The 20688-nt window shown below is 38.1% G+C and overlaps 3 protein-coding genes across 3 annotated transcripts in view; 2 read left to right on the forward strand and 1 right to left on the reverse strand.

The window, feature by feature from the left end:
- LOC122085954 (cytosolic enolase 3) overlaps positions 1 to 7370 on the forward strand; it is a 19050-nt gene extending 11680 nt beyond the window's left edge. Inside the window, exons 6-13 of the mRNA XM_042654583.1 lie at positions 457 to 537; positions 3432 to 3508; positions 3763 to 3866; positions 4324 to 4422; positions 5333 to 5418; positions 5884 to 5970; positions 6492 to 6689; positions 6889 to 7370. Coding sequence (XP_042510517.1) covers positions 457 to 537; positions 3432 to 3508; positions 3763 to 3866; positions 4324 to 4422; positions 5333 to 5418; positions 5884 to 5970; positions 6492 to 6689; positions 6889 to 6957 — 801 coding nt within the window. The 3' untranslated portion in view covers positions 6958 to 7370. The remainder of the gene's footprint in view (positions 1 to 456; positions 538 to 3431; positions 3509 to 3762; positions 3867 to 4323; positions 4423 to 5332; positions 5419 to 5883; positions 5971 to 6491; positions 6690 to 6888) is intronic.
- A 4997-nt stretch (positions 7371 to 12367) lies between these two features.
- LOC122085956 (probable sugar phosphate/phosphate translocator At3g11320) lies at positions 12368 to 16908 on the forward strand. The gene is made up of 4 exons (XM_042654585.1): positions 12368 to 13392; positions 14025 to 14128; positions 14251 to 14479; positions 16379 to 16908. The coding sequence occupies exons 1-4, from the start codon at positions 12952 to 12954 to the stop codon at positions 16523 to 16525; spliced, it is 921 nt and encodes a 306-aa protein (XP_042510519.1). The 5' UTR covers positions 12368 to 12951; the 3' UTR covers positions 16526 to 16908.
- A 1692-nt stretch (positions 16909 to 18600) lies between these two features.
- On the reverse strand, positions 18601 to 20413 carry LOC122085596 (proliferating cell nuclear antigen). The gene is made up of 4 exons (XM_042654076.1): positions 19921 to 20413; positions 19473 to 19625; positions 19252 to 19349; positions 18601 to 19065 (listed from the first exon to the last, which is right to left on the reverse strand). The coding sequence occupies exons 1-4, from the start codon at positions 20237 to 20239 to the stop codon at positions 18823 to 18825; spliced, it is 813 nt and encodes a 270-aa protein (XP_042510010.1). The 5' UTR covers positions 20240 to 20413; the 3' UTR covers positions 18601 to 18822.
- Positions 20414 to 20688: the final 275 nt, after the last annotated feature.

Here is a 20688-nt window from a genome sequence, read left to right on the forward strand (position 1 = left end):
CCCCCCCCCCCACCCTCCCACACACACTCAAAAAAAAAAAAATAATAATAATAATAATAATTAAATAAAAATAGAAAATTGATAGTAGTAATTGAATCATGTGTGGGTCTTGTCTGTGCTGATTAATGTCTGGATGTATTTTGAAACTTGTAACTTGTAATCTGGTCATTCTCCCTCTTTCTGGTCTGAAGTTAAGAACTTCAGTTTGTGCTTGCTGGTCTCTGTCAACTTCCAACTTCCAATTTTTTGAAGACGAAGTTATTGTTCTCTTTCATAGTATAAGCTAATTTAGTTCTGTTTTCCTATCTAAAGATGCATCAATCACTATATGTCATACAAATTTCTTTCAAGAAAACCAATGATCCGAATTTCTCCAATCCTCAAGCTTTACAATGTCAAGTTTCGTATATGTCATCTCCAACTATAACTAAATTTTATCAATGTAAATACTATCAGGGAATCATGATTCTCCCCACCAGTGCAAACACATTTGAGGAGGCCATGCAAATGGGTTCTGAGACTTACCATCACCTAAAGGTAATCTGGTTTTATTATACATGTTTTTGTATTATATTCTGAAACAAATATTGGAAAATGAAGGGTAATCAAATTGTGATTGTGTTACAAGGTAAACAATCTTTATGAAATGGATAGCATCTCTTGATTTTTGTTTCCACAATCTTTACAAGCCAGTTATGAGGTTTTATCTTGATAAATTGATACAAGGAGCTCTACCTGATGGGCAGTGGTTGATGTGCTGATCTCATCTTTTGCTAATTATTGCATGCCATCTCTTGTATCACTTTCTTTAATCGGCACATAAGTGGTGAAACCTCTATTCCAATTCCCTCTCTATGTGTGGTGCATGGTGAAAAATTGGAGTTCATTTCAATTGCGGCATCAATTTCACCAGTGAACTAGGGAATTCGGTTTTGAGGAAATCTTTTGTTTTGTTCCATAATCACGTATCTGAAAGAGATGGGGGGAAGGGGTTGAGAAATATATATATATATATATATTTTTCTTTGGGGTGTTATAATCAACATTAATGTTGTTTTTTTTGTGAGTTCAGATTAATATCGATTGAAAAATATAGTAGGGCATGACTTTTGATAATTAACATGGCATAACTTACACCAATTAGCACAATATTATTTTATTGGCTATCAAGGAAATTTTCTAAAAGATAAAGCAGATGAAACATAGGAATACAAGATAGAACCTAATTCAGCCATGGGTTCCAAAACACTGCTTTTGGGTCATTATGGGCCCACAAGAATGATATATATCTCAACTTAAGGGTATATGCCATTCTGTAAATATTCTGAAGTTTAGGATCCACGAGTGAAAAGAAAACAAATTCAGGGATTCAACTGGAATTAAATTTTGACGTGGAGGACAATTCTGGAATTTAAATAAGAATAGGGATGAAAAGGGATGTAAACAGAGTGAATACGAATTGGATGTGATCAGATCTGGATATTCCCTGGCCAGATACAAATAACTCTAAACGGATACGGATGCTAATCAAATTCGAATTTTTTACCATCCGTTTACATCTCTGACGTGTGTAACCCAGACCCTCCTCCCACTAGCGGATATGATTTTCTGTCAATCCATGTCTCTCAGTTGTCTTAGCTCTATTCCTCATCCTCTAGAACCTGTTGAAACTACAAGAACCCTCAAAATCATTAATTAGCTAATTTTTTTATTATAGTTGATTATCTATTCAGATCGGATAATTATTTTCAAATGATTCGAATTCGGGGGATAATTATTTTTCGGATGATTAGAATTCGGATCTGGATAGCATTAAACGGATGCATATGCAAATTGAATTTGGATTTTCTACTATCTATTTACATCCCAACATCAAATAAAACTAACTTAGAAAGCGAATTTTTAGTAATTTTATGGAAGTTGTCCTTAACTGTAAATAAAGAAATTTATTGTCTTCAACCTCCCGTCCCAAACGCAGCCAGCAGTAGAGAGGTATCTTGTGATCAAACCAGCCTCTCAACTAGGAACCCAAATCACAGGAGTATTTAGGAAGATGCTCCCATGCCCTATTGAACCAAACCATAGCAATCCGAGAAACCAACTGTTATTTAATTATGAATTCCTAGAACTGGGAGAAGCGGTAGTTGCAGGTTCAGCAGTGATTTTAATCTTGGTTGTCTCAGTAGGGATGGTTTCAGCATCCAAGGATATAGGCTAGAGTCGATTAGGGTAGAGAAACCCACTGCCAAAGTCTGAGGAAGAAAGGGGAAGGAAGGAGGGAGATCAAACTTAATATATAGGGGCTGTTGGTACCGCTAGAACAGGGTACCATTAATAGCTAAAATAGGTGAATAGCAGACAACAGTAAAACAGAGAAGAAATAAGGAGAGAACAGGAAAAAGGATACCATCTGGGAGGGGAGGAGTCGAACCAGGGAGATTGAGAGAGAAGCTGGTCACCCAACCAGTGGTTACACCACGGCAATAGCTGAAGAAAAAAAAAACTCCAATATTCTTATTCAACTCTAAATTGATAGGATTGGGTAGACTACATATAAATACTCAAAAGATTGAATATCTCTCAAACAAGGACAACAAACGTAGGGGAAGAAGAAAACACCAAACAACAGAAGCAACGTCAGAGTCAAACCCCAACCAAGGAGATGCAGACGATACCATATACTGAGTTATATGGCCTAACCAGTTTGCAAAATTATAGAGTATGGGTTTATTTGCTCAACTAAAGCGAGCGTTTAAGGAACTAAAGGAGGTTCTGCTTTGCTTGCTTAAATAAAGGTGCACAACTGAAGCATAGAAGTATAAAAGTGTACAAAACGGCACTCAGAACAGAGAAGGGCAAACTGATGAGCATAAAGGCACACAGCATCGTGAAGTAGTGCCAGGTACGGGGCATTAGGTCTGCCTCTTCCCTGAAGCCCAAGGTGCATGCCTGAGGAGACCTTAATAATACAACCGATGCTATGCTGAGGTATGGGGAGAGGACTAATGCCTGGATCATGAATGATTCCACAGGTGTAGAAAGGCCTCTATATATTTCAGGTCTTTTGATACCATATAATATGTGTTAATCCTATCATATTCAGACATTGTGTGCTTGTAACTCTATCATTAACGTGTTTCGCCCTCTTGGATTGGTCATAAAGTGGACTAATGTTTAAACAGCCCAGACCCCAGAGAACTGGGTTGATCCATAGCCCTTATCATGTAGACCAGATATTTTTCAGGGCACCTATTCTATATTTGATTATGGATTATATTTGTAGTTTTGTGTCTACATATGCATTTTGTTACCGTTCTGTCGGGAATGCTTTAACATTTTGGGTAATCTTTGTTTTGATGCCTCTGATTCTTTACTCCATTCCCTGCTTCCCTGTTCCTTCATATATTCTAATTTCTGTTCACAAAATGCAGGCTGTTATCACTGAAAAATATGGTGTCCATGTATGCAATGTTGGTGAAGATGGTGGATTCGCCCTTAATATCTCAAGGCAAGTATTTCTATCTGATGCTAGTTTCTTGAATTATAGATTAGCTATATCTTCACTTTTGCTAGTATTTTATTTATTTGGAATATATATAAAAGAACATCCCATACAAGATGGGCAGCTTTGAATACTCCCACAACATAAATTGGTCCTGTTAGGTTTAAGAGTGGTTATGCAAGTCTTTGAGAAACAATTTCTTGATCTTGCTGTGGTAAGCTGTTTCCCTTTTAGTTGCTGATCTTTCTTTCTATTTGCAGTTTTACAGAAGGTTTGGATCTTGTTAATGAGGCAATCGAAAGAGCTGGATATAATGAAAGAATTAAGATAGCAATGGATGTAGCTGCTACAGAGTTCTGCATAGGTGATCATTATTTTTCTCTGGGGAATAATTTTACTGCCTTGTACAATTAGCTGTATCTGAGAATAATTGAGGTCTTCCCCGACCTCTCTCTCTCTCAATATATTTGAAGTTCGTTGGTAATCATATAATTGTGATGAGGAGAAAACTATCAATTCTCTCTGGGCCATAGGACATGTTCTCATCAGTGCTGTTGTATCTTAAATATTTAAAGATGTTACCTTGGAATTAGTAGTTTTCTCACCCATAATCATATATAAGGGTAGGATTTTGATGAAAACTTGAGTAGTTTACTTAACTTTGTCCAAGCCACATTATCTATCACCCATCCATTGGCCATGCATTTGTCTTTGATAGGATGCCTATTCAAGGGGGGGTGGGGTTGTGAATTGTGCTGTTACTGTGTGTCTATGCATAGTTTCATACCAATTGTTTTGAGGCTTGTTGCCCTGTGATACAGGAACAAAGTACGATTTGGACTTCAAATCCCCAAATAAATCTGGACAGAATTTCAAGAGTGCAGAGGATATGATCGGGATGTACACACAGCTCTGTACAGGTACAGTAGACCAATCTTTCTTTTCTTCAAGGCATGAACTAGGTTAATATGGATTAAATCTCTAAAGAGTTTGTAACAAAAGCTTAGCAACCAGACCCTGTGAAGAAGAGAATTGAGAGAGAAAGAAAGAAAAAGGGAGAGACTGAGGGAGGAAGGCTTGTGTGATTGTTGATGGACAACCTATCACCTGGCCAGTCTCTATATTAAATCTGAAACAATCACATAATCTGTGTAGGACTCTAAAGCCTAATCATAACAGGAACCTAATGCCTAGTTACAATAGGAAAGAGATAACATTACCTAAGCTACGAAGTAAACAACTTAGTTCAACTTGGAAATCAATAAAATAACTATATCAGATTGGGACAAACTCCCTACTTGTGACTCATCTTAACACTCCCCCTCAAGCTGGAGTATACATGTCAAGAGCTCCAACTAGAGGCAACATCGGTCTTGTAGCAGTCATAGATGCCAGTGAGCACAGAGAGAACTTGAATCAATCATCATAAATCCAGCAGTAATATCAGCTGAAGCGCATCATCGTCAGCAACAATGCAATTTATCTGGTCATGCAAGTATCAATTATCCAAAAATAAATTAAAAAACCCCAAACTGATGTGATTGAGGGCCTACCACTGCAATAATATAGCAAATATATAAGCCCAATGGAAATTATATAAAAAATTGATGTGGAACCTGAAACACAATACACCCAAATACACAATAGGTAATAAAACAAGGGTTAATGGCGGAAACATAATTAACAAGAATGTCCAAGGTAGTGGTTTTGGAATGAGAATCAAAATATAGGTATGACCAGAATTAATTCATTGAACTTTTACTTCAAAGGCATTCCTCTCTCTCTGTCTCTATTGTGTATTTTAACTGAAACAATCTGTTGGTTTTCCAGACTATCCAATTGTATCAATTGAGGAGCCATTCGACAAGGAGGACTGGGAGAATACAAAATTATTTTCCAACCTTGGCATATGTCAGGTCTGTCATTTTTCTTATGATGATAATGTTTTGGCATGTCATCCACATATCCAAACTCTAGTTTGGAACTTAGGCCTACTACATGGCAATCATGGATGTGGATGTGACCCACTACACTCGATGGATCATCTAGGAGATGCATCCAAAATAGGCACAGATCAAATGCTCCTAAATCTGCAATGTTACATTTATCCTTGTGTTTTACTTCTTGGTAGGTACATGTCCTCTTCGTTATTAGAAGGTTAAATGATGGATTATTTCAAATGAACTTCATTGATGGTTAGGATTGCCTAGTGAGATTATTGGTGTAGTTGGGACTTGGGACCATGTCTTATTGTAGTTAGTATTGCCAGTTGATTTTGTGGAAAATCATGACTTGGGGAGTTTTTGGTCCAACTTTTTTTTTTTTAATTTAATATTAATCATGATCAAAAGAAGAATATTTTTAAGAAAACAGTTTTTCAGGTTGTTGGAGATAAATTGTTGATGTCGAATCCAAAACGCATTGAGCGAGCAATACATGAATCAACTTGTAATGCCCTTCTTCTCAAGGTAACCATTGTATTTGTAAAATGTTAAGATGGCTTTCTATGTTGATGTTGTTACTGACTGAATATAATATCTGGGCATATAACTGATTTAAACCCAAAGATTTCAATTTTCTACAACTTTAATTTTGTTTTGCATGGTTGCTTATTAAGGGACCCAGCATTGACATTATTTAAGAGCATCCATGTTTACAAAATTGTCTAGTTACAACTTACATGCCATTATCTTGAAGTTTAATTTCTTCTAAAGGTTATTTACTTCTAAAACATGATGGCAAGTTTTCATGCATTTTAATCTATCATTTAGTTTTTGTTTTTTTTGGTTTTTTATTTTTTTTTTGGTTTTGGGGGGGGGGGGGGGGTGGGGGGGTGGGGGAGTTTGTATGTATGTTGAAAAACAACTTATAGGTAATGGTAGAAGCCTGTTGAATGTGCACATATTTTGAAGAGCTCCTGCAGCTTCAGCGGGTAGATTGCAATACGAAAGGCTTTTAATTTCTGATTATTTTGATTTGCTGAATGCAGGTGAATCAGATTGGGACTGTCACCGAAGCCATCGAAGCTGTAAAGCTGGCCAAAGATGCTAACTGGGGAATAGTGGTATCCCATAGATCTGGGGAGACTGAAGATTCGTTCATAGCTGATTTAGCTGTTGGGCTGGCCACTGGTCAGATCAAGGCTGGTGCACCTTGCCGTGGTGAGCGGCTTGCAAAGTACAACCAGGTATATTTCCTTCTTGCCGTCTTTTATTTGCGAACTGCCATTGGAGTTAGTTATTTTTTTGGTCTTGGTCATGGTCTCATGGGTAAACTTTCCTACACAGCCCATTTAGAGAGCACTCTGTGAACAGTCCCTAAAGATCTGCCATGTAGCAGTTAGGGACACTACTGATGGCCCTTTTTTTATTATTTCTTATTTACAGTTACTTCGAATTGAAGAAGAGCTTGGAGACCAAGCAGATTATGCAGGAGAGCGTTGGAGGCTGCCTTAAGTGTTCTCTTTCTTGCTTTATCCCTGGTTCGCTCTCTGCTGGTCCTGTTCCTCGTCATCAATGTGAGGCTTCAAACAAGTTTCTGGAGCACCCAATCGTTCAGCATTGCAGGTGGTGGCAATTGTAAGTCAACATTTTCTGGATTATAGAAGTTCCTGAAATGCTTGAAAGTTTTTTTTTCCCCTTATGGAGCAATTGTTCTTTGAAATAACAGCGAAAGTGCCCTCTGTCAATTTTATTGAAAAAGTTGATTCAAGTTCAGACAATTCGGGATGTGAATAGGTTGAGTGATTTAGATTTATTCACATGATGTTTTCACATTTCACTGTAGCTTCTTCTAAATGGTACACTTCTTTGTAATGTAAACACTTCACAGCCTGCAGTGGGCAAAGTACATGGGTGGGTTAGTGTGATATGGGCCCCACCTATTTGAGTGGTAAAATTTTAACTCAAAATATATAAGTGGCTCGAAGTTTTAATCAACAGTTTTTGAGATTGTGTGAGCCTTATGTGCCTTAGAGCCCAACTACCTTCCGGAAAAATATGATTTTTTGTTGCACCTATTTTACAAGGTTCTCTCAATGCGCAAGAACCAATGGGGATTGTTCACAAATAGGGCAATGTATTTGATTAAATTTCAATTTAAAATTTGACATGTGGCTATATATAAGGTTGTACCACTGGTACAATGTTCTATTGAGAGGTCATTAAAATCTCAATGACTGAAACCAATTACCCATGTGACTTAATGGTGGTCCCATTTAGATAAGCATATTCGAATGGGACCACATTAATGGAATTTTGTTTGGTAATTAATAATGATAGACATATATATATATATATATATACACGACAACAATAATAAAATAATAATTATTATTAAGGAGAGGGTTTGTTGAAAGACAACATGTCCCCTACACCAACACGGGCCATAGGAGCAATTGAGGAAGTAACATGGGAAGGATTCCTACCTTTCGTGAAAGGATGAGGTGGTCATTCTGCCCCATTGTATCTGGGTGCAAGGGTTACATATCCTATTAGGGTTTTGTTTTCCTTATTATTATAAGAGCTAGGGAATGTATGGTCGTTGCGCCAACGTATGGACCAACCAGGAAGGATACACATGAATCTGGCGAGGGGAGAGGCTGGTCTTTTTCACCACCCTCTTGTTTTTGGGCATAGGGGTGGAGTTCGGAATCTAGATCAGCTCCCCACGTGAGGACAGATCTATACCCTTCATGGATCCACACTCCATGGAGGGTCCATCACTGCCCCATATGGGGAGTGGATTCAAACCCTAGGGTTGTGAGGTAGCATTTTGTTCCTCATTATTATTATCATAACAACTCCCTCTGTTTTGGAGCATTCAGCAATCAGAAAGCAGAGACACTCTCGAAGGAGTTCACCAAGCTAGGTGATTAGGGATTATTGTCATCAGTGTTTAGTCTAACTGTGAGCAAGTGACGTCAGAGTTTGATCAGGATCAAGTGAACTGGCCACAGAGTCTATTTACCTTTCTGATATTTAGATTAGAATTTTGAATCTTCTGATATGATGAAATAAGGATGGAGTTTTCCTGAGGTCATGATGAACAGGCATTAGTTCACCGTGGCCCATCTGTATAGCGTACAATAACAGGAGAAATATATGGGGAGAGAGAGATCACATCAGGACTGTGTAAACTTTGTCCAAAAAACAATGTCGCATTTCCACACCTCTCTCCATCACATGGAAGATGGAACCCACGACTCCACGCCTCTCCATCACTGTCGCGTACAAGATATTCCGTATTCCATCGTTTTCGGCTCACGCATCGTCTTTTCCGTCATGGCACTCTTTTTGTCAAGTAAAAAACCTGAATTATTGGACGCGTTAAAGGGAGATAATCTCATTTCCACTAACGGTATTACGGGAGAAGAATGGATCTTCTGCATGTCGGCACCTACGGCTATATGTTGTTAAGTATCAACTACCAATACGTATTCATATGTCAGCCACCCAATAGTGGGGCCCACTGCATGTTTACCGTTAGGTTTATTGGGCACAGCCAGCTCCCAAGTTGCTTGAGAATTGGAGGGCCTACGAGATTTCATGCGTCCCACAAACAAATTTCCGTCCTTCATCCACTTACTTGAACCTCCTACCAAAAGAAAAAAAAAAAAAATCCACTTACTTGAACCTTGGGTGAGGTCTATCGAAAAAGGAAAAAGATAGATTAAAGGTGAAATAGAGTCGGATTTTTTAAAATCATAGCTTAAACTTGCCCCACGGGTTGAGATGCCCAATTCAATCCTTGCTCGGGCTTAGGGGGGGTTTGGAGTGGATTTCAGAGAGCTTGCGTTCGACAGGCCAAATTTGCACTGGTAGGTGAAATACATTTATACCAATTTTTGAGATGTCCTTGCCTCCCTGGAGGGCATTGGCGAGTCGGAATTAAGAATGGGATTGGATTGGTTGATTCTAGATAGGAATGGGCCAAGGTTGATCTTGCTCCTCCCCGATCCATCTCAGGCCAATAACTCTACATGGTATTTAGGGCTGTTCTTACCAGAAATGTAGAGTTGTTCGTCTCTTCAAGATTAAAAATCCTAAATGCCTAGACACAGGAGTCTATGAAATTACCATCTTACCTCCAAAGAAATCAAGAATCTCATCCATATTAATACTTCAACACGCACTCTCATTTGACCCCCCACACTCTTGCGATAACCACACAACAAGGTAGTGATCTCTTACTCATACTTGTAATATGCCGATCCTGTTTTTTATATTCCACCAGCCATATACTTCAATGCTCTAGTAAAAGGCCAATCCTGCAAAAATTATAGAGGTATTTAATCATTCTACTTGATTTTCTCCATGATCACAAAAAGGGAGGACTCACAAAAGAATTTTAATGTGTTGTCTTTTACCTTAACACATGCGCACGAGTAAAGGAAACGAAAAGGTAGGATCTAAACAACTTGGTTGAGGTTTTATTGGGAGTTAATGGCTTGATTTAGTTAATCCAAGAAAAATTTATCGAAGTTCTAAATGAAGTAACCTAAACATCAAGTCTTATTAACTTTTCCTTCTTTTTCTCCCACTTGAGTGGAGTATAATAGGGTCGGTCATCCATGACCTATCAATGACTCAACGTATCATGTCAGGTAATACCTTTCTCTCACTAATTAACAATAGCCCCCCTAATTAATATTTCATTAAATGGTTCTTCTTATTTTATCCCTTCAAATCATGGATTAGTTGAGTTTTACCAAATAATTGATTAATTAATAAGATGGTTACATGCCCTTGTGCTACTCAGATTTATCTTCCATAAGTCATTGAGGTGATTTTGACACAAATATTAGGCATTTAGTTTGTGGACTTCATCTAAGATATCATTATTAATTATCAACTTGGACTCTTGGACCAGTTCAACGTTCAGCCACCCAACGAAGCTTCTATGGTTGACGTTAATATCTGCCACATGGTAGATAAAGTGGGGTCAACTGGTCCTACCTCCCTTAACTATCCCTTAAGTTTTAGGTCAATTGAAGTTGTCTATGTAGTGGGAATGTAGGATAGAACTTTAAAGACTCATTGATTAACTCAAATGGATAGAGGTTATTAGGCCGATCGAGTTTGATAGTTAAAGAGGTTCAATCATCTTTTGTGATAGAGAATATTTAAATGGCATCTTTATAGGTGTATAAGAAAATCACTTTAATTTACCCCCTAAAAGAAAAAAGATAAGAAAATTCCTTCCTTAACGCTCATATTATGGGATAATCTTTCATCACTGATGGTCAACTGTTAAAATTTTCGAACCTAATTGAATCCAAATTAGTCGAACTTTAAAAATTAGAATTTGAAGAAGCAATGATTTTAACAAATCTGTGATTTTTTTAAGTTTTATTATTCAAAAGACTTTTACACCTTACCACAAGAGGTAAGTTTCATTAGAATAAATTTACTCTACTCACTTGGAATGATTTTACTACTAAAAGTATCAAAAATATCCTTAGAATGGTGATTTATATCCTTTTTGTGTTCTTAAACTACCATACCAACAAACCCTTTCTCTAAATATGATATATCTTTTCTGAAAAAACATTTCCTGTGAGGAATAGTAGGGGTTGCATTCAAACACATTAGATGGCGAGATGACTGCCACCCCCCCTCTTATAGAATGCGATAATGACCTCTTGCTTAATGCTTCTGTGTGTTCTCCCATTGACTCTTGTATACGCATAAGAACTACGCTCCCCTACAAGAATCACTTCCCCATATTTTATTAAAAAGGTATGGATCATGAAATTCACGATCCCTTCCAATCTCCCACCAGACATGATTATCTCTGAAAATATCATGCATCAACAACCTCCACAAAAATGAAAACCTTTTTCTTTTTTACAAAACTCTAAGTTTCCATATAGCGCATGATTCATGTTTTGGCAGTTTTTAAATGCCCAACCCCTCCAGCTCCAAGTGTTTTCAATATAGAAAGAATTTTTTTAATCCAATATTTCTCTTTTGGTTGATTCCTCCCTAACAAAAGAAATATTTTTGCATCTTCTCAACGACCATAGTAGTGGGAAGCATCTTCATCAAAGATGTTAGTATATCCATGTCAAAGTTTAACAACAACTATTAAACAAATGAAAATACCTGATTCGTTCATTTTTATATTTTTTTTATTGAATAATTTTTTCTATCTAAATCGTATGTTTATTATATGGATCTAAGCTATACGTTTTTACTTAGAATTGGAAAGTTTAGTAATATCTACAATACTGGTATATATACATAATTATACACACGATATATGTGAAGAAGGGTGCACTAGTGTCCTCTTTCTCACTTTTGTACACATGATGCAAGCAACCTAAGAGGGTAGTGCAGTTGGTGAGCAACATACTTGGTACGAGCCGTAAATTTGGACTTGTTTTTAGTAAAAAAAAAAAAAAAATACCCAAACAAAAATAATATATTACTTCTTTTTAATTATTTGATTGATATTAGAATATATATATATATATATTTTTTTTTTTTTTTCGGGTTAAAATTTGATAGTGGAAATTCTCAGGTATTCTATATAATAAATGGTAGAAAATCACAATAGCAGATCTAAACCAAAAAGCTCTCTTTTATTTTTTGGGGGTGAAATACACCCCTCCCCATCCTTTATACGCTCCTCCATATACCCCGCCGGGATAAGCGTGTCTTTCTTTTTTATTATTATTTTTCAAAATGTTAATCTGTCCTGAAGGCAATTAAACGTTACATAATGTGGGTCCCACTAAATGGTGAGTTGGTAGGTACGACCCTTCCACCTCTCACCTCCCTTAACGTGGCAAGCCACTTGGAAGAAACGAAGAGGGGAGGTACATTCCCATAATCGCCAAAAACGAGGAGAGAGAGAGACGAGAAAAAAAATTTGAAACGCAAGAAATGAAAATCAAAGTTGACGCCTGAGAGAGAAAGAAGAAAGAGAGAGAGGACCGTTCTTTCCGTTTTCACATTTGCCTCAGAAGGCTTTGGTTACTTACGGTTAAAACCAGACACGACGCCGGAGAAAAATACTAGGGGGGAAAGAAAATAGGTTTTTAGTAATAAACCAAAGTTCCCTCCTCTCCTCTCCTCCACCTCGTTTACTTTCTTCCCTTCAATGGTTCCAAGCTCTCTTCTCTTCTTCTCCCTTTGATAAGCTTGGTCGTTACCTTCTGAGAAAACCATAAATTTCAACTCTTTTCAGACAATCAAAATCTCTCATGAAACTCTCTTAGATCCATGGGAGATTATCTTTCCTCTCTTGATTACCTCATTCTCTCTCTGGGATCACAAATGCTCCATTCTACATCCCCTTTCCACTCTACATCTTAACCCTAGCGGTGCTGCCCCCAACAGATCCATGTTTTGCAGATAGAAAGCTTTACCAAGTCTGTCCTGCGGCAAGCTCTCGTCTTCAGATTTGAAAGGGAAAACCCTAGAGAATTTTGACCCCATTCTACGATGAAGAGCTCGAGCCGTTTTTTCACGATTGGGCTTGTGACGGCATGGTACTCGTCCAACATCGGGGTTTTGTTGCTCAACAAGTATCTCCTTAGCAACTATGGTTTCAAGTATCCGATCTTCCTCACCATGTGTCACATGACAGCATGTTCCCTGCTCAGCTACGTCGCCATTGCTTGGATGAAGATGGTCCCAATGCAAACCATCCGATCCCGTGTTCAGTTCATGAAGATCGCTGCTCTGAGCCTCGTTTTTTGTGCTTCCGTTGTTAGCGGTAATGTCTCGCTTCGATTCCTTCCGGTGTCATTCAACCAGGCAGTTGGTGCCACTACCCCATTCTTTACCGCCTTGTTCGCCTATATCATGACGGTGAAGAGGGAATCTTGGCTGACTTACGTTACCCTCATTCCTGTCGTTACAGGGGTCATCATTGCTAGCGGGGTGAGTCCTTATACATCCAATTTCCCCTTTTTTTTCTTCTCCATTGCTTTTGATTTTAATTTTATGTATTCAACTTCCTTTTGCCTGTACTTCTTGGTTTTCTTTGAATGGAGAGTTGAATCTCTACTTTAGTAATTTATCTGCTTTAGGTTGGTCTGTACAAATTCAGCTTACCCGCCCAAAAAAAAAAAATTTTTTTTTTTTTGGGCGGGGGAATGGGATTGGTATTAACACATGGCAGTTTTCTTTGGTTTGAATGTGCAAATCCTGTTTCTAATTGTTGATTTTATGGATATTCTAGTCCTGCTATTGAGTGGAACATGGATACCCTTTTAAATTCAACCTATTCCCTTAATTGGGTTTGGAACATATCTATGATTATGATGATGATGATGTTGCGTTTGTTTGTAGTTGTATTATTCCCCAGTACATGCAACAATTATGTGGCCAATGATACTGGCACTGCCTCTCTGCTGATTTTGGATGGGTCAATGGTTTTGTAATCCTGTCCTTACCTGTGGATCACCACAAGAGGGCAAGGTTGACAAGCTAATAATTATTGTCTGAACTTGTTGTAGCCCGAGGGTTATTTTTATCTCTTTTGTAAAGCTTTTCTTATGTTGTGGTTGCAGGGTGAACCAAGTTTCCATCTATTTGGTTTTATAATGTGTGTTGGTGCTACTGCTGCAAGGGCACTCAAGTCAGTACTTCAAGGGATTTTGCTGTCCTCCGAAGGGTAAGGAATGCTAATGGTATAAGCTCTCTGTCTGGATTCTAGGGCATTAGATCTTTGGTCTACATCCAAAGTTGTTATGAAGCTGTAAATATATGCTGAAAGTTTTTAATCAATGTTTCCAGAGAGAAGTTGAATTCCATGAACCTCCTGTTGTACATGGCTCCAATTGCTGTTGTGTTCCTACTTCCTGCGGCACTTATAATGGAGGAAAATGTTGTTGGGATCACGCTAGCACTTGCAAGAGATGATAGCAAGATCCTTTGGTATCTCCTCTTCAATTCTGCACTTGCATATTTTGTGAATTTGACCAACTTCTTGGTCACCAAACACACCAGTGCTTTAACTCTTCAGGTATGTCCCTCTGGTCAATTACATGCTCATTTCTATGAAAAAATATTTCTCATAAGATTACAAAAATATACTTCTGATTTGTATTTTTGTCTTTTATGAACATCCAATGTCAGTATTGCTGAATTTCCCTTGACAGGCATATCTCCTTCTTACATTTCCTTTTTATCAGTGCTGTCAAGTTCTCAGTTGTGCTTCATTTTTTGAACCATAAGAAATGGGGGAAATCATTTTAATAAATAAATCATAAGCCTATGGGTAAAATTATTGGTAAGCAGTTTTTTTATTGTAGATATGGATATAATCATTTTAATTATGAAGTTCACTTGAGTGCATATTGAGAATTTCCAAAGAGATAAAGAATAACCACATGTGATGTTTGGCAAAATCCTTCTATAATTAGTCGTTATTTGTTATCGTGGACAACTATCAATTAATCTGAAAAAAGAAACTGCCAGACCTTAAAGCACAGTAGAAGTTAACATAGATGTAGATTTTCTCGCTGCAACTCAATGGTGTTTGCCTGTGGGTATATGAATTATCAGAACTCAGAAGTACATTGCTTGCTGCCCTTGATCTGGCTAGGGCACTAAGAGGGTTATGCTAGACTTATGACAGAAAATAAATATTATCCAGGGTTATTTAGAAAGGTGGCTTCTCAGCCTTGATTTCAAGGGTTGTGCCCATCTTCGTGGTATTTTGATGCTCTGTTGACTTTAGACTGGTTTTGGTATTTTGCAATGAAATTGTATATAAAGGTACTTGATTGACTGATATGTATATTTGATGGATAACTTTGGCACATAATGTCTACTGTGAATGAACAGAGAATCTGTTCGCTGTTGATTTGAATGTCTAAATATATTTATGTGAACCCATTAAACCTCCAAAGATGTGAGCTCCTATTCTGCATGTCTAAATAGCGGGATAAAATTTTTGCTTATTTTATAGTCTTTCTGGGATAGATCTTTCAGTTGAAAAATATTAAAATATTAAGCAAGCCTGATTCTAACTCTTCCAAATTGATCAGCTTTGGGGAGAGTAGTGATCTGACTAGGAATCTTAAATAATGTAGAAAAACATAAACAAACAACAACTCAGCCTTTTTCCTAACTAAATGGGACAGGCTAGAAAAACATAAACAAACAGGACTGGAAATATATAAGCCTAATTCAGCCTGCTTAATGACAAGTAATAACAATCAAAAAAGGAAAATAAGCTGATATTGAAGGAGCCACAATTGGACTACGAATAAGATTCCTGACGTAACCAGGAATTTGGGATCTGGAATCTGGAACCACAGGCTGTCGGGTGCTGGAATCTGGTCTGATCAGATCAAATATCAGAATTAACTGTAGATGCCATTTGTTGTGGCATGCATATGTGCAACGGAGGCCTTAGACTGTTCCAATATGGACTGAGCGAGTATATTCAGATTGAAGAAGGTAAATGAGCATGGGTTAGGCCTAAAGTGAATCTAGAAGAAGTGAGGAAAGACATGCATAGGTTAGGAGTAGTAACAACTGTGGTTTGAAAAGAGTTTATTGGAGAAAAAGGATCCATGTAGCTGACCCATTTTGCTGGGATAAAGCTGAGTTGAGTTGAATTGCATTCCTTTGCTTACAACTGAGATTTGGTATATTATAAGAAGGAAAGTGATTCCAGAACCTGTTATGGACTTATTTCCAACAGGTTTCTAGATTGGAAAATATGGAACATGGCCTAGACATAGGGAGATGTGGATTTCAATTCTGTAGTACGGTCACAGTAATTCATATTATGTATATCCTGTTAGTTTTCTTGAAGTTTCGAAGCTGTAAGATAAATTGAACCATCTTGAAAATATATTTTAAAGAACTTTGTAATCCTGCTTTGGGTTAAAGAACTTGTCTACTCTTCCAGGTCCTTGGAAATGCAAAAGGAGCTGTGGCTGTGGTGGTCTCTATTTTGATATTCAGAAATCCTGTTTCAGTGACTGGAATGCTTGGTTACTCATTAACAGTTATGGGAGTTATCCTTTACAGTGAAGTGAAGAAACGGAGCAAGTGAAGAAACCGTCTGAAACAGCATACAAATACATTTTTCTTGTATTTTACCTTTTTTTTTTTACGAGGGCCGCAACATGCTTCTTGGAGCTGAGGTTGGTGCTATTCAGCCGATTCCATATATTGCACCCTCCAAATTCTTTTGTTGGAGACCGGCGATAGAGTTTCCACCTGTATCAAGTATCAACAGCAACTGCCAGCTTAGGAAAGGCTAGGAAAATCTCAATAAGAGGATTCATTGGTCTGTCTTTTCTTCCCATAATATAGGAATGTCTACTATTCTTTTCAGGTTCAGAATTGGGTCTCCGCCCAATTTTATCTGTTTTTTAGACCTTTTGACATCTCTTGATTAATTAATGAAAGATATTCTGATACTTTCTACCATTATTTCCAACCATTGTTCTCATGTTGACGACGGCCAGCTGCATCTTTGTAATTGTTTGTTTTAACATGTATATCAGGAGAAAAGCTTGTTCTGTCAAGGCTTTACATGTATCAAGGAAAAGGAGAATGCCTGTTTATTTTCATCAAGTAACTTACAAACTTCAAACTGATTAGGTTTATAACCTTCCTGTTTTTCTGAAAAGGGAGAAGAGGCACTGTTTTTTTTTTTTCGGGCTGAAATGCAGCAACAATCGCCTACCCGAGGTGGATTTTGTTATGCCAAATGTTGCAATACGTTACTTGGTATTGTAGTTTATTTTGCCCACACCCCGTCGCCAATGGTTGAAATTGGTGGAATAGTTCACTCAATTAGCTTACTAGGAAACCAGATACTTCAATTAAGTACCTAGGGTTTGAATAATATTATCCTGTTGATCGTAATTTAACCCAAGGATGAGTCTTTTATCTATCATCTTGATCGCTAACTAGGAGAGATGAAGAGGAGAATGTATATAACAAAGTGATAAAAGAGCAAGAGTTGCTTGAAAATAGAAACCATCAAGGTTGCAGAAATCCTCGCTAGCAGGGCAAGGCCAAACTTGGTTTTTACGGGTGGCAAGAGCTCAATCAGTACACAGGCAACTACGAGCCATATCCAAACTCAACCTGTTGTCATCCACATCTTCTGCTTTCTAGCCAGGTCTTGCCGATTCACACTTGCTCTCCCCCAGGGGAACGGCCCCCTTGAGTTGTGTAAAGGGATTTATTTCCTTTCTCTGTGCCTCTCTAAGCAACAGATGACCAACTAGAGCACAGATCTTGGCCAGTAAGGAGCTCCATTATCCCGCATTGGGAGTAGCTTTGTGCACTGCATATATCCTTTTAATTGTGGCTCAAAACAACAAAGGCAAAGAAAGAAATAGAAAACCTTTAATCCTCCCTGGGAAATAGTTCTTACATCAACACCATACCAAGAATGCAATGGCAATAACAACCTTTAATCTACATCCGCTAGACACCCATTCACATTAAAGAGCATCTTCCTCTTTCTGTTATGGGGACACTACCGAAGATTAAAAAATCTGGAACAAGACATGGGATCAGCCTCCATAGAATTCAATTAAAATCTAGAGTTTAGTTCCACTGGTTTTCTGCTCTTTCACAGACTAAAATTAATAAAAATGACCAAAAATTAAGATTCAAGTGAATTCCTAATCAATTCACAACCGGCCTAGGACAAGAGCCACAGTCGAAAAATTAAGATTAAGTGCAATGCATTCATGACCAATTCATAAGAGGGGTTTGAGAATTGTGCACAATCAGAATCACAACTGATTCATTGAACCATGTAAGCTGCTGTGTAATGCAAAATTCGTATAAGGTAACCCCAGGCCCCCAACTAGGGGCTTAAGGCTCAGTAGAGGTTAATCCACAGGGCAGGCTCAACCATCAGATCCATGGATTTTTCAGGTATCATTCAACACTACAATACCTGCACTTCCCTAATGATATTGATGTGGCTACCTGAATCTCACTCATAGTTTGTCCATGAAATTGTAGGTTTCCTTGATGTCTTGTAGGGGTTTTGTCATACGAAAGTGAGCTTGCAAGTCTCTACATCCTGTAAATACCAATTTAAAATTCACACGGAGACTAGTAAATGATAGATGTGTCAGAGGACTTGAGCCAGCACTCTAAAGATTGGGATAAGAATTCCAGAACTAAAACTCAAATATCCAAAATACAATAGTAGAAAAGCAACTACAATTGGATATAACAAGAACAATCTTAGAATCTTCTAACTACTTTAACTACCGATTGGGTGATTGTCAACTATTGGTCCAACCCTGAAATTTGACAAAGGACCTGCAAGAGAAAAAATGATAGGCAAGCAGGTGTGATTAAGAAAAGAATCTTTCAGGCCTCAGTCTTCATATCAGGCTTCGATTCATCATCATCGTCTTCTATCTTTGGAGCCAAGTAATATCTGACATACCCCATTTCTGCAATCTTGTATTCGACCACAACAGGCAAATCAGAAGATAAGCTGATAGTAACAGTGCTGGACAATGGAGTTGCCTTGGTGAAGGAATTCATGTATCTCAGGGCAAACGTTAACGACACTGGTTCCTGCATCTGTATGATGACAGCTTCCTCTGGCTGTAAAAATTTCCACCCAACAAACAAAATAAGAGAACGAAACTAAGAAAGGAAAAAAAACATATCAAATTAGAAGCCAGAGTAGCCATCCCCATTAAACAATTATGATCGAGTCGTTTTACAATTCAAGGCAGGAAAGTGTGAATCAAACGAACATGATGAAGAAAAGATGCATAATAGTTGTACCTTGTCAACTGACGCATTCTGCCTGCAAACAATATTTGCAGTTCCAATATCACCTCTAGAGGAAAACTTCACACCTTCCTTTGTCACCGAGATCACAACTGTCAAACCCAGCATCCCAAATGATTAAAATAAAAGAAAAGGTTTTGCATTTAAATTCAAGAAATTTAATAATTAGAACTGTTGAAGGCAGTTCGAAGTCAAAAATGAAGCATTAACATTACCAGTATCACCAATAGAACTGAGGTCCTTGCAAATCCTGCTGAACTCAGACGAAGGCATACGGACAATGGCTTGGTACTCTGCTTCGGGGATTCCAAGATGCTCACTATCTATGTCCATCAGCTTCATCTCAAAATCTGCAATCTTATCTTGATCTTTTGATACATACAAAGACCACGAAACCAGAAATCATATCTCAGAACTCTATAAATGGACTCTTTCAACTTTCCGTCCCTATTTTTTTTTTTTTTATCGAGTTTAGGATAGAGGTTAGGATAGAGGCTAAAAGAGGGAAAGGAGAAGGGGTAAAATGAAACCCAAGCGTGTACTCAAGAAAATTTCAAATCTCCCCCGAAGACCAGCAAACAATAGCATAAATCGAAAGATAATCAACACGAAAACCTAAACAAGAAACGAAAGAGAAAGAAGAAATAAAGGAAAACCACTTACTTGGACTTTCGAACATGAAAGTGACGGTGTCGCTGCCATCATCGGCCTTGAGGGTGACGATATCATCGGTGCCGGCACACTTGAGCATCTTGGACATGTTATTGAGGTTCATTCCCATGGACAGATTCCGGTCGCAGCGGTAGTGGTCGAAGCCTTCCGATCTCAGGAGGAGGGCTACTAGAGCCACATGACTCGAATCCATGGCCTGGAGTGAGAATCCGGTGGCCGAGCAGTCGAAGTTAGCATCGGTCACCAGATCCTTGATTGCTTCCATCACCTTCTTGAACAGACTCCCCTGCACAAGCCTTAGTTCCAACATCTTCAAACTTCTCTGTTACACACCTCTTCGAGTCCTTAAACCAAGGAAATCGTGGAAGCAGAAAGCTTCTTAGTTCTCGAGAGAAGAAAGAAGAGACAGTCTAGGGTTTGAAAGGAGACGACAAAATGGAGAGAGAATGAGAGGAAAAGCAGCATATGGATTTATAGGGCGGTGGTTAAGACTTTGTGAGAGGGGGTCTCTTTTTAAGTTCCTTCAAAAAACCTATAATTTTTATTGGCGGGAAATACCTGGCCTTCGCGCCAACGATTTAGAACCGGCGCCTAGGGTACTTTTTTATGACAGTGAGTGTAATGTCCCTCTGATTGCATGTGGCCCCTCCCCCTCCCATCACTTAAATGCTTGGGTGGTTCTTATCCGTTGATACGATTTACCACATTTCCACAACCGTTTGATAAATGACCTTTCTGTTTTGAAACGGAGCCATGGAT

This window comes from Macadamia integrifolia, chromosome 8 (assembly GCF_013358625.1).
Source record: "Macadamia integrifolia cultivar HAES 741 chromosome 8, SCU_Mint_v3, whole genome shotgun sequence".
Taxonomy (NCBI): domain Eukaryota; kingdom Viridiplantae; phylum Streptophyta; class Magnoliopsida; order Proteales; family Proteaceae; genus Macadamia; species Macadamia integrifolia.

Coding starts and splice junctions, on each gene's coding strand:
- LOC122085956 (XM_042654585.1), top strand. CDS start 12,952: ATGAAGAGCTCGAGCCGTTTTTTCACGATTGGGCTTGTGACGGCATGG. Junction 13,393..14,024: donor GGGTCATCATTGCTAGCGGG/GTGAGTCCTTAT, acceptor TTGTGGTTGCAG/GGTGAACCAAGTTTCCATCT. Junction 14,129..14,250: donor ATTTTGCTGTCCTCCGAAGG/GTAAGGAATGCT, acceptor CAATGTTTCCAG/AGAGAAGTTGAATTCCATGA.
- LOC122085596 (XM_042654076.1), bottom strand. CDS start 20,239: ATGTTGGAACTAAGGCTTGTGCAGGGGAGTCTGTTCAAGAAGGTGATG. Junction 19,626..19,920: donor TTTCATGTTCGAAAGTCCAA/GTAAGTGGTTTT, acceptor ATGTATCAAAAG/ATCAAGATAAGATTGCAGAT. Junction 19,350..19,472: donor CAGTTCTATTGGTGATACTG/GTAATGTTAATG, acceptor TGGGTTTGACAG/TTGTGATCTCGGTGACAAAG.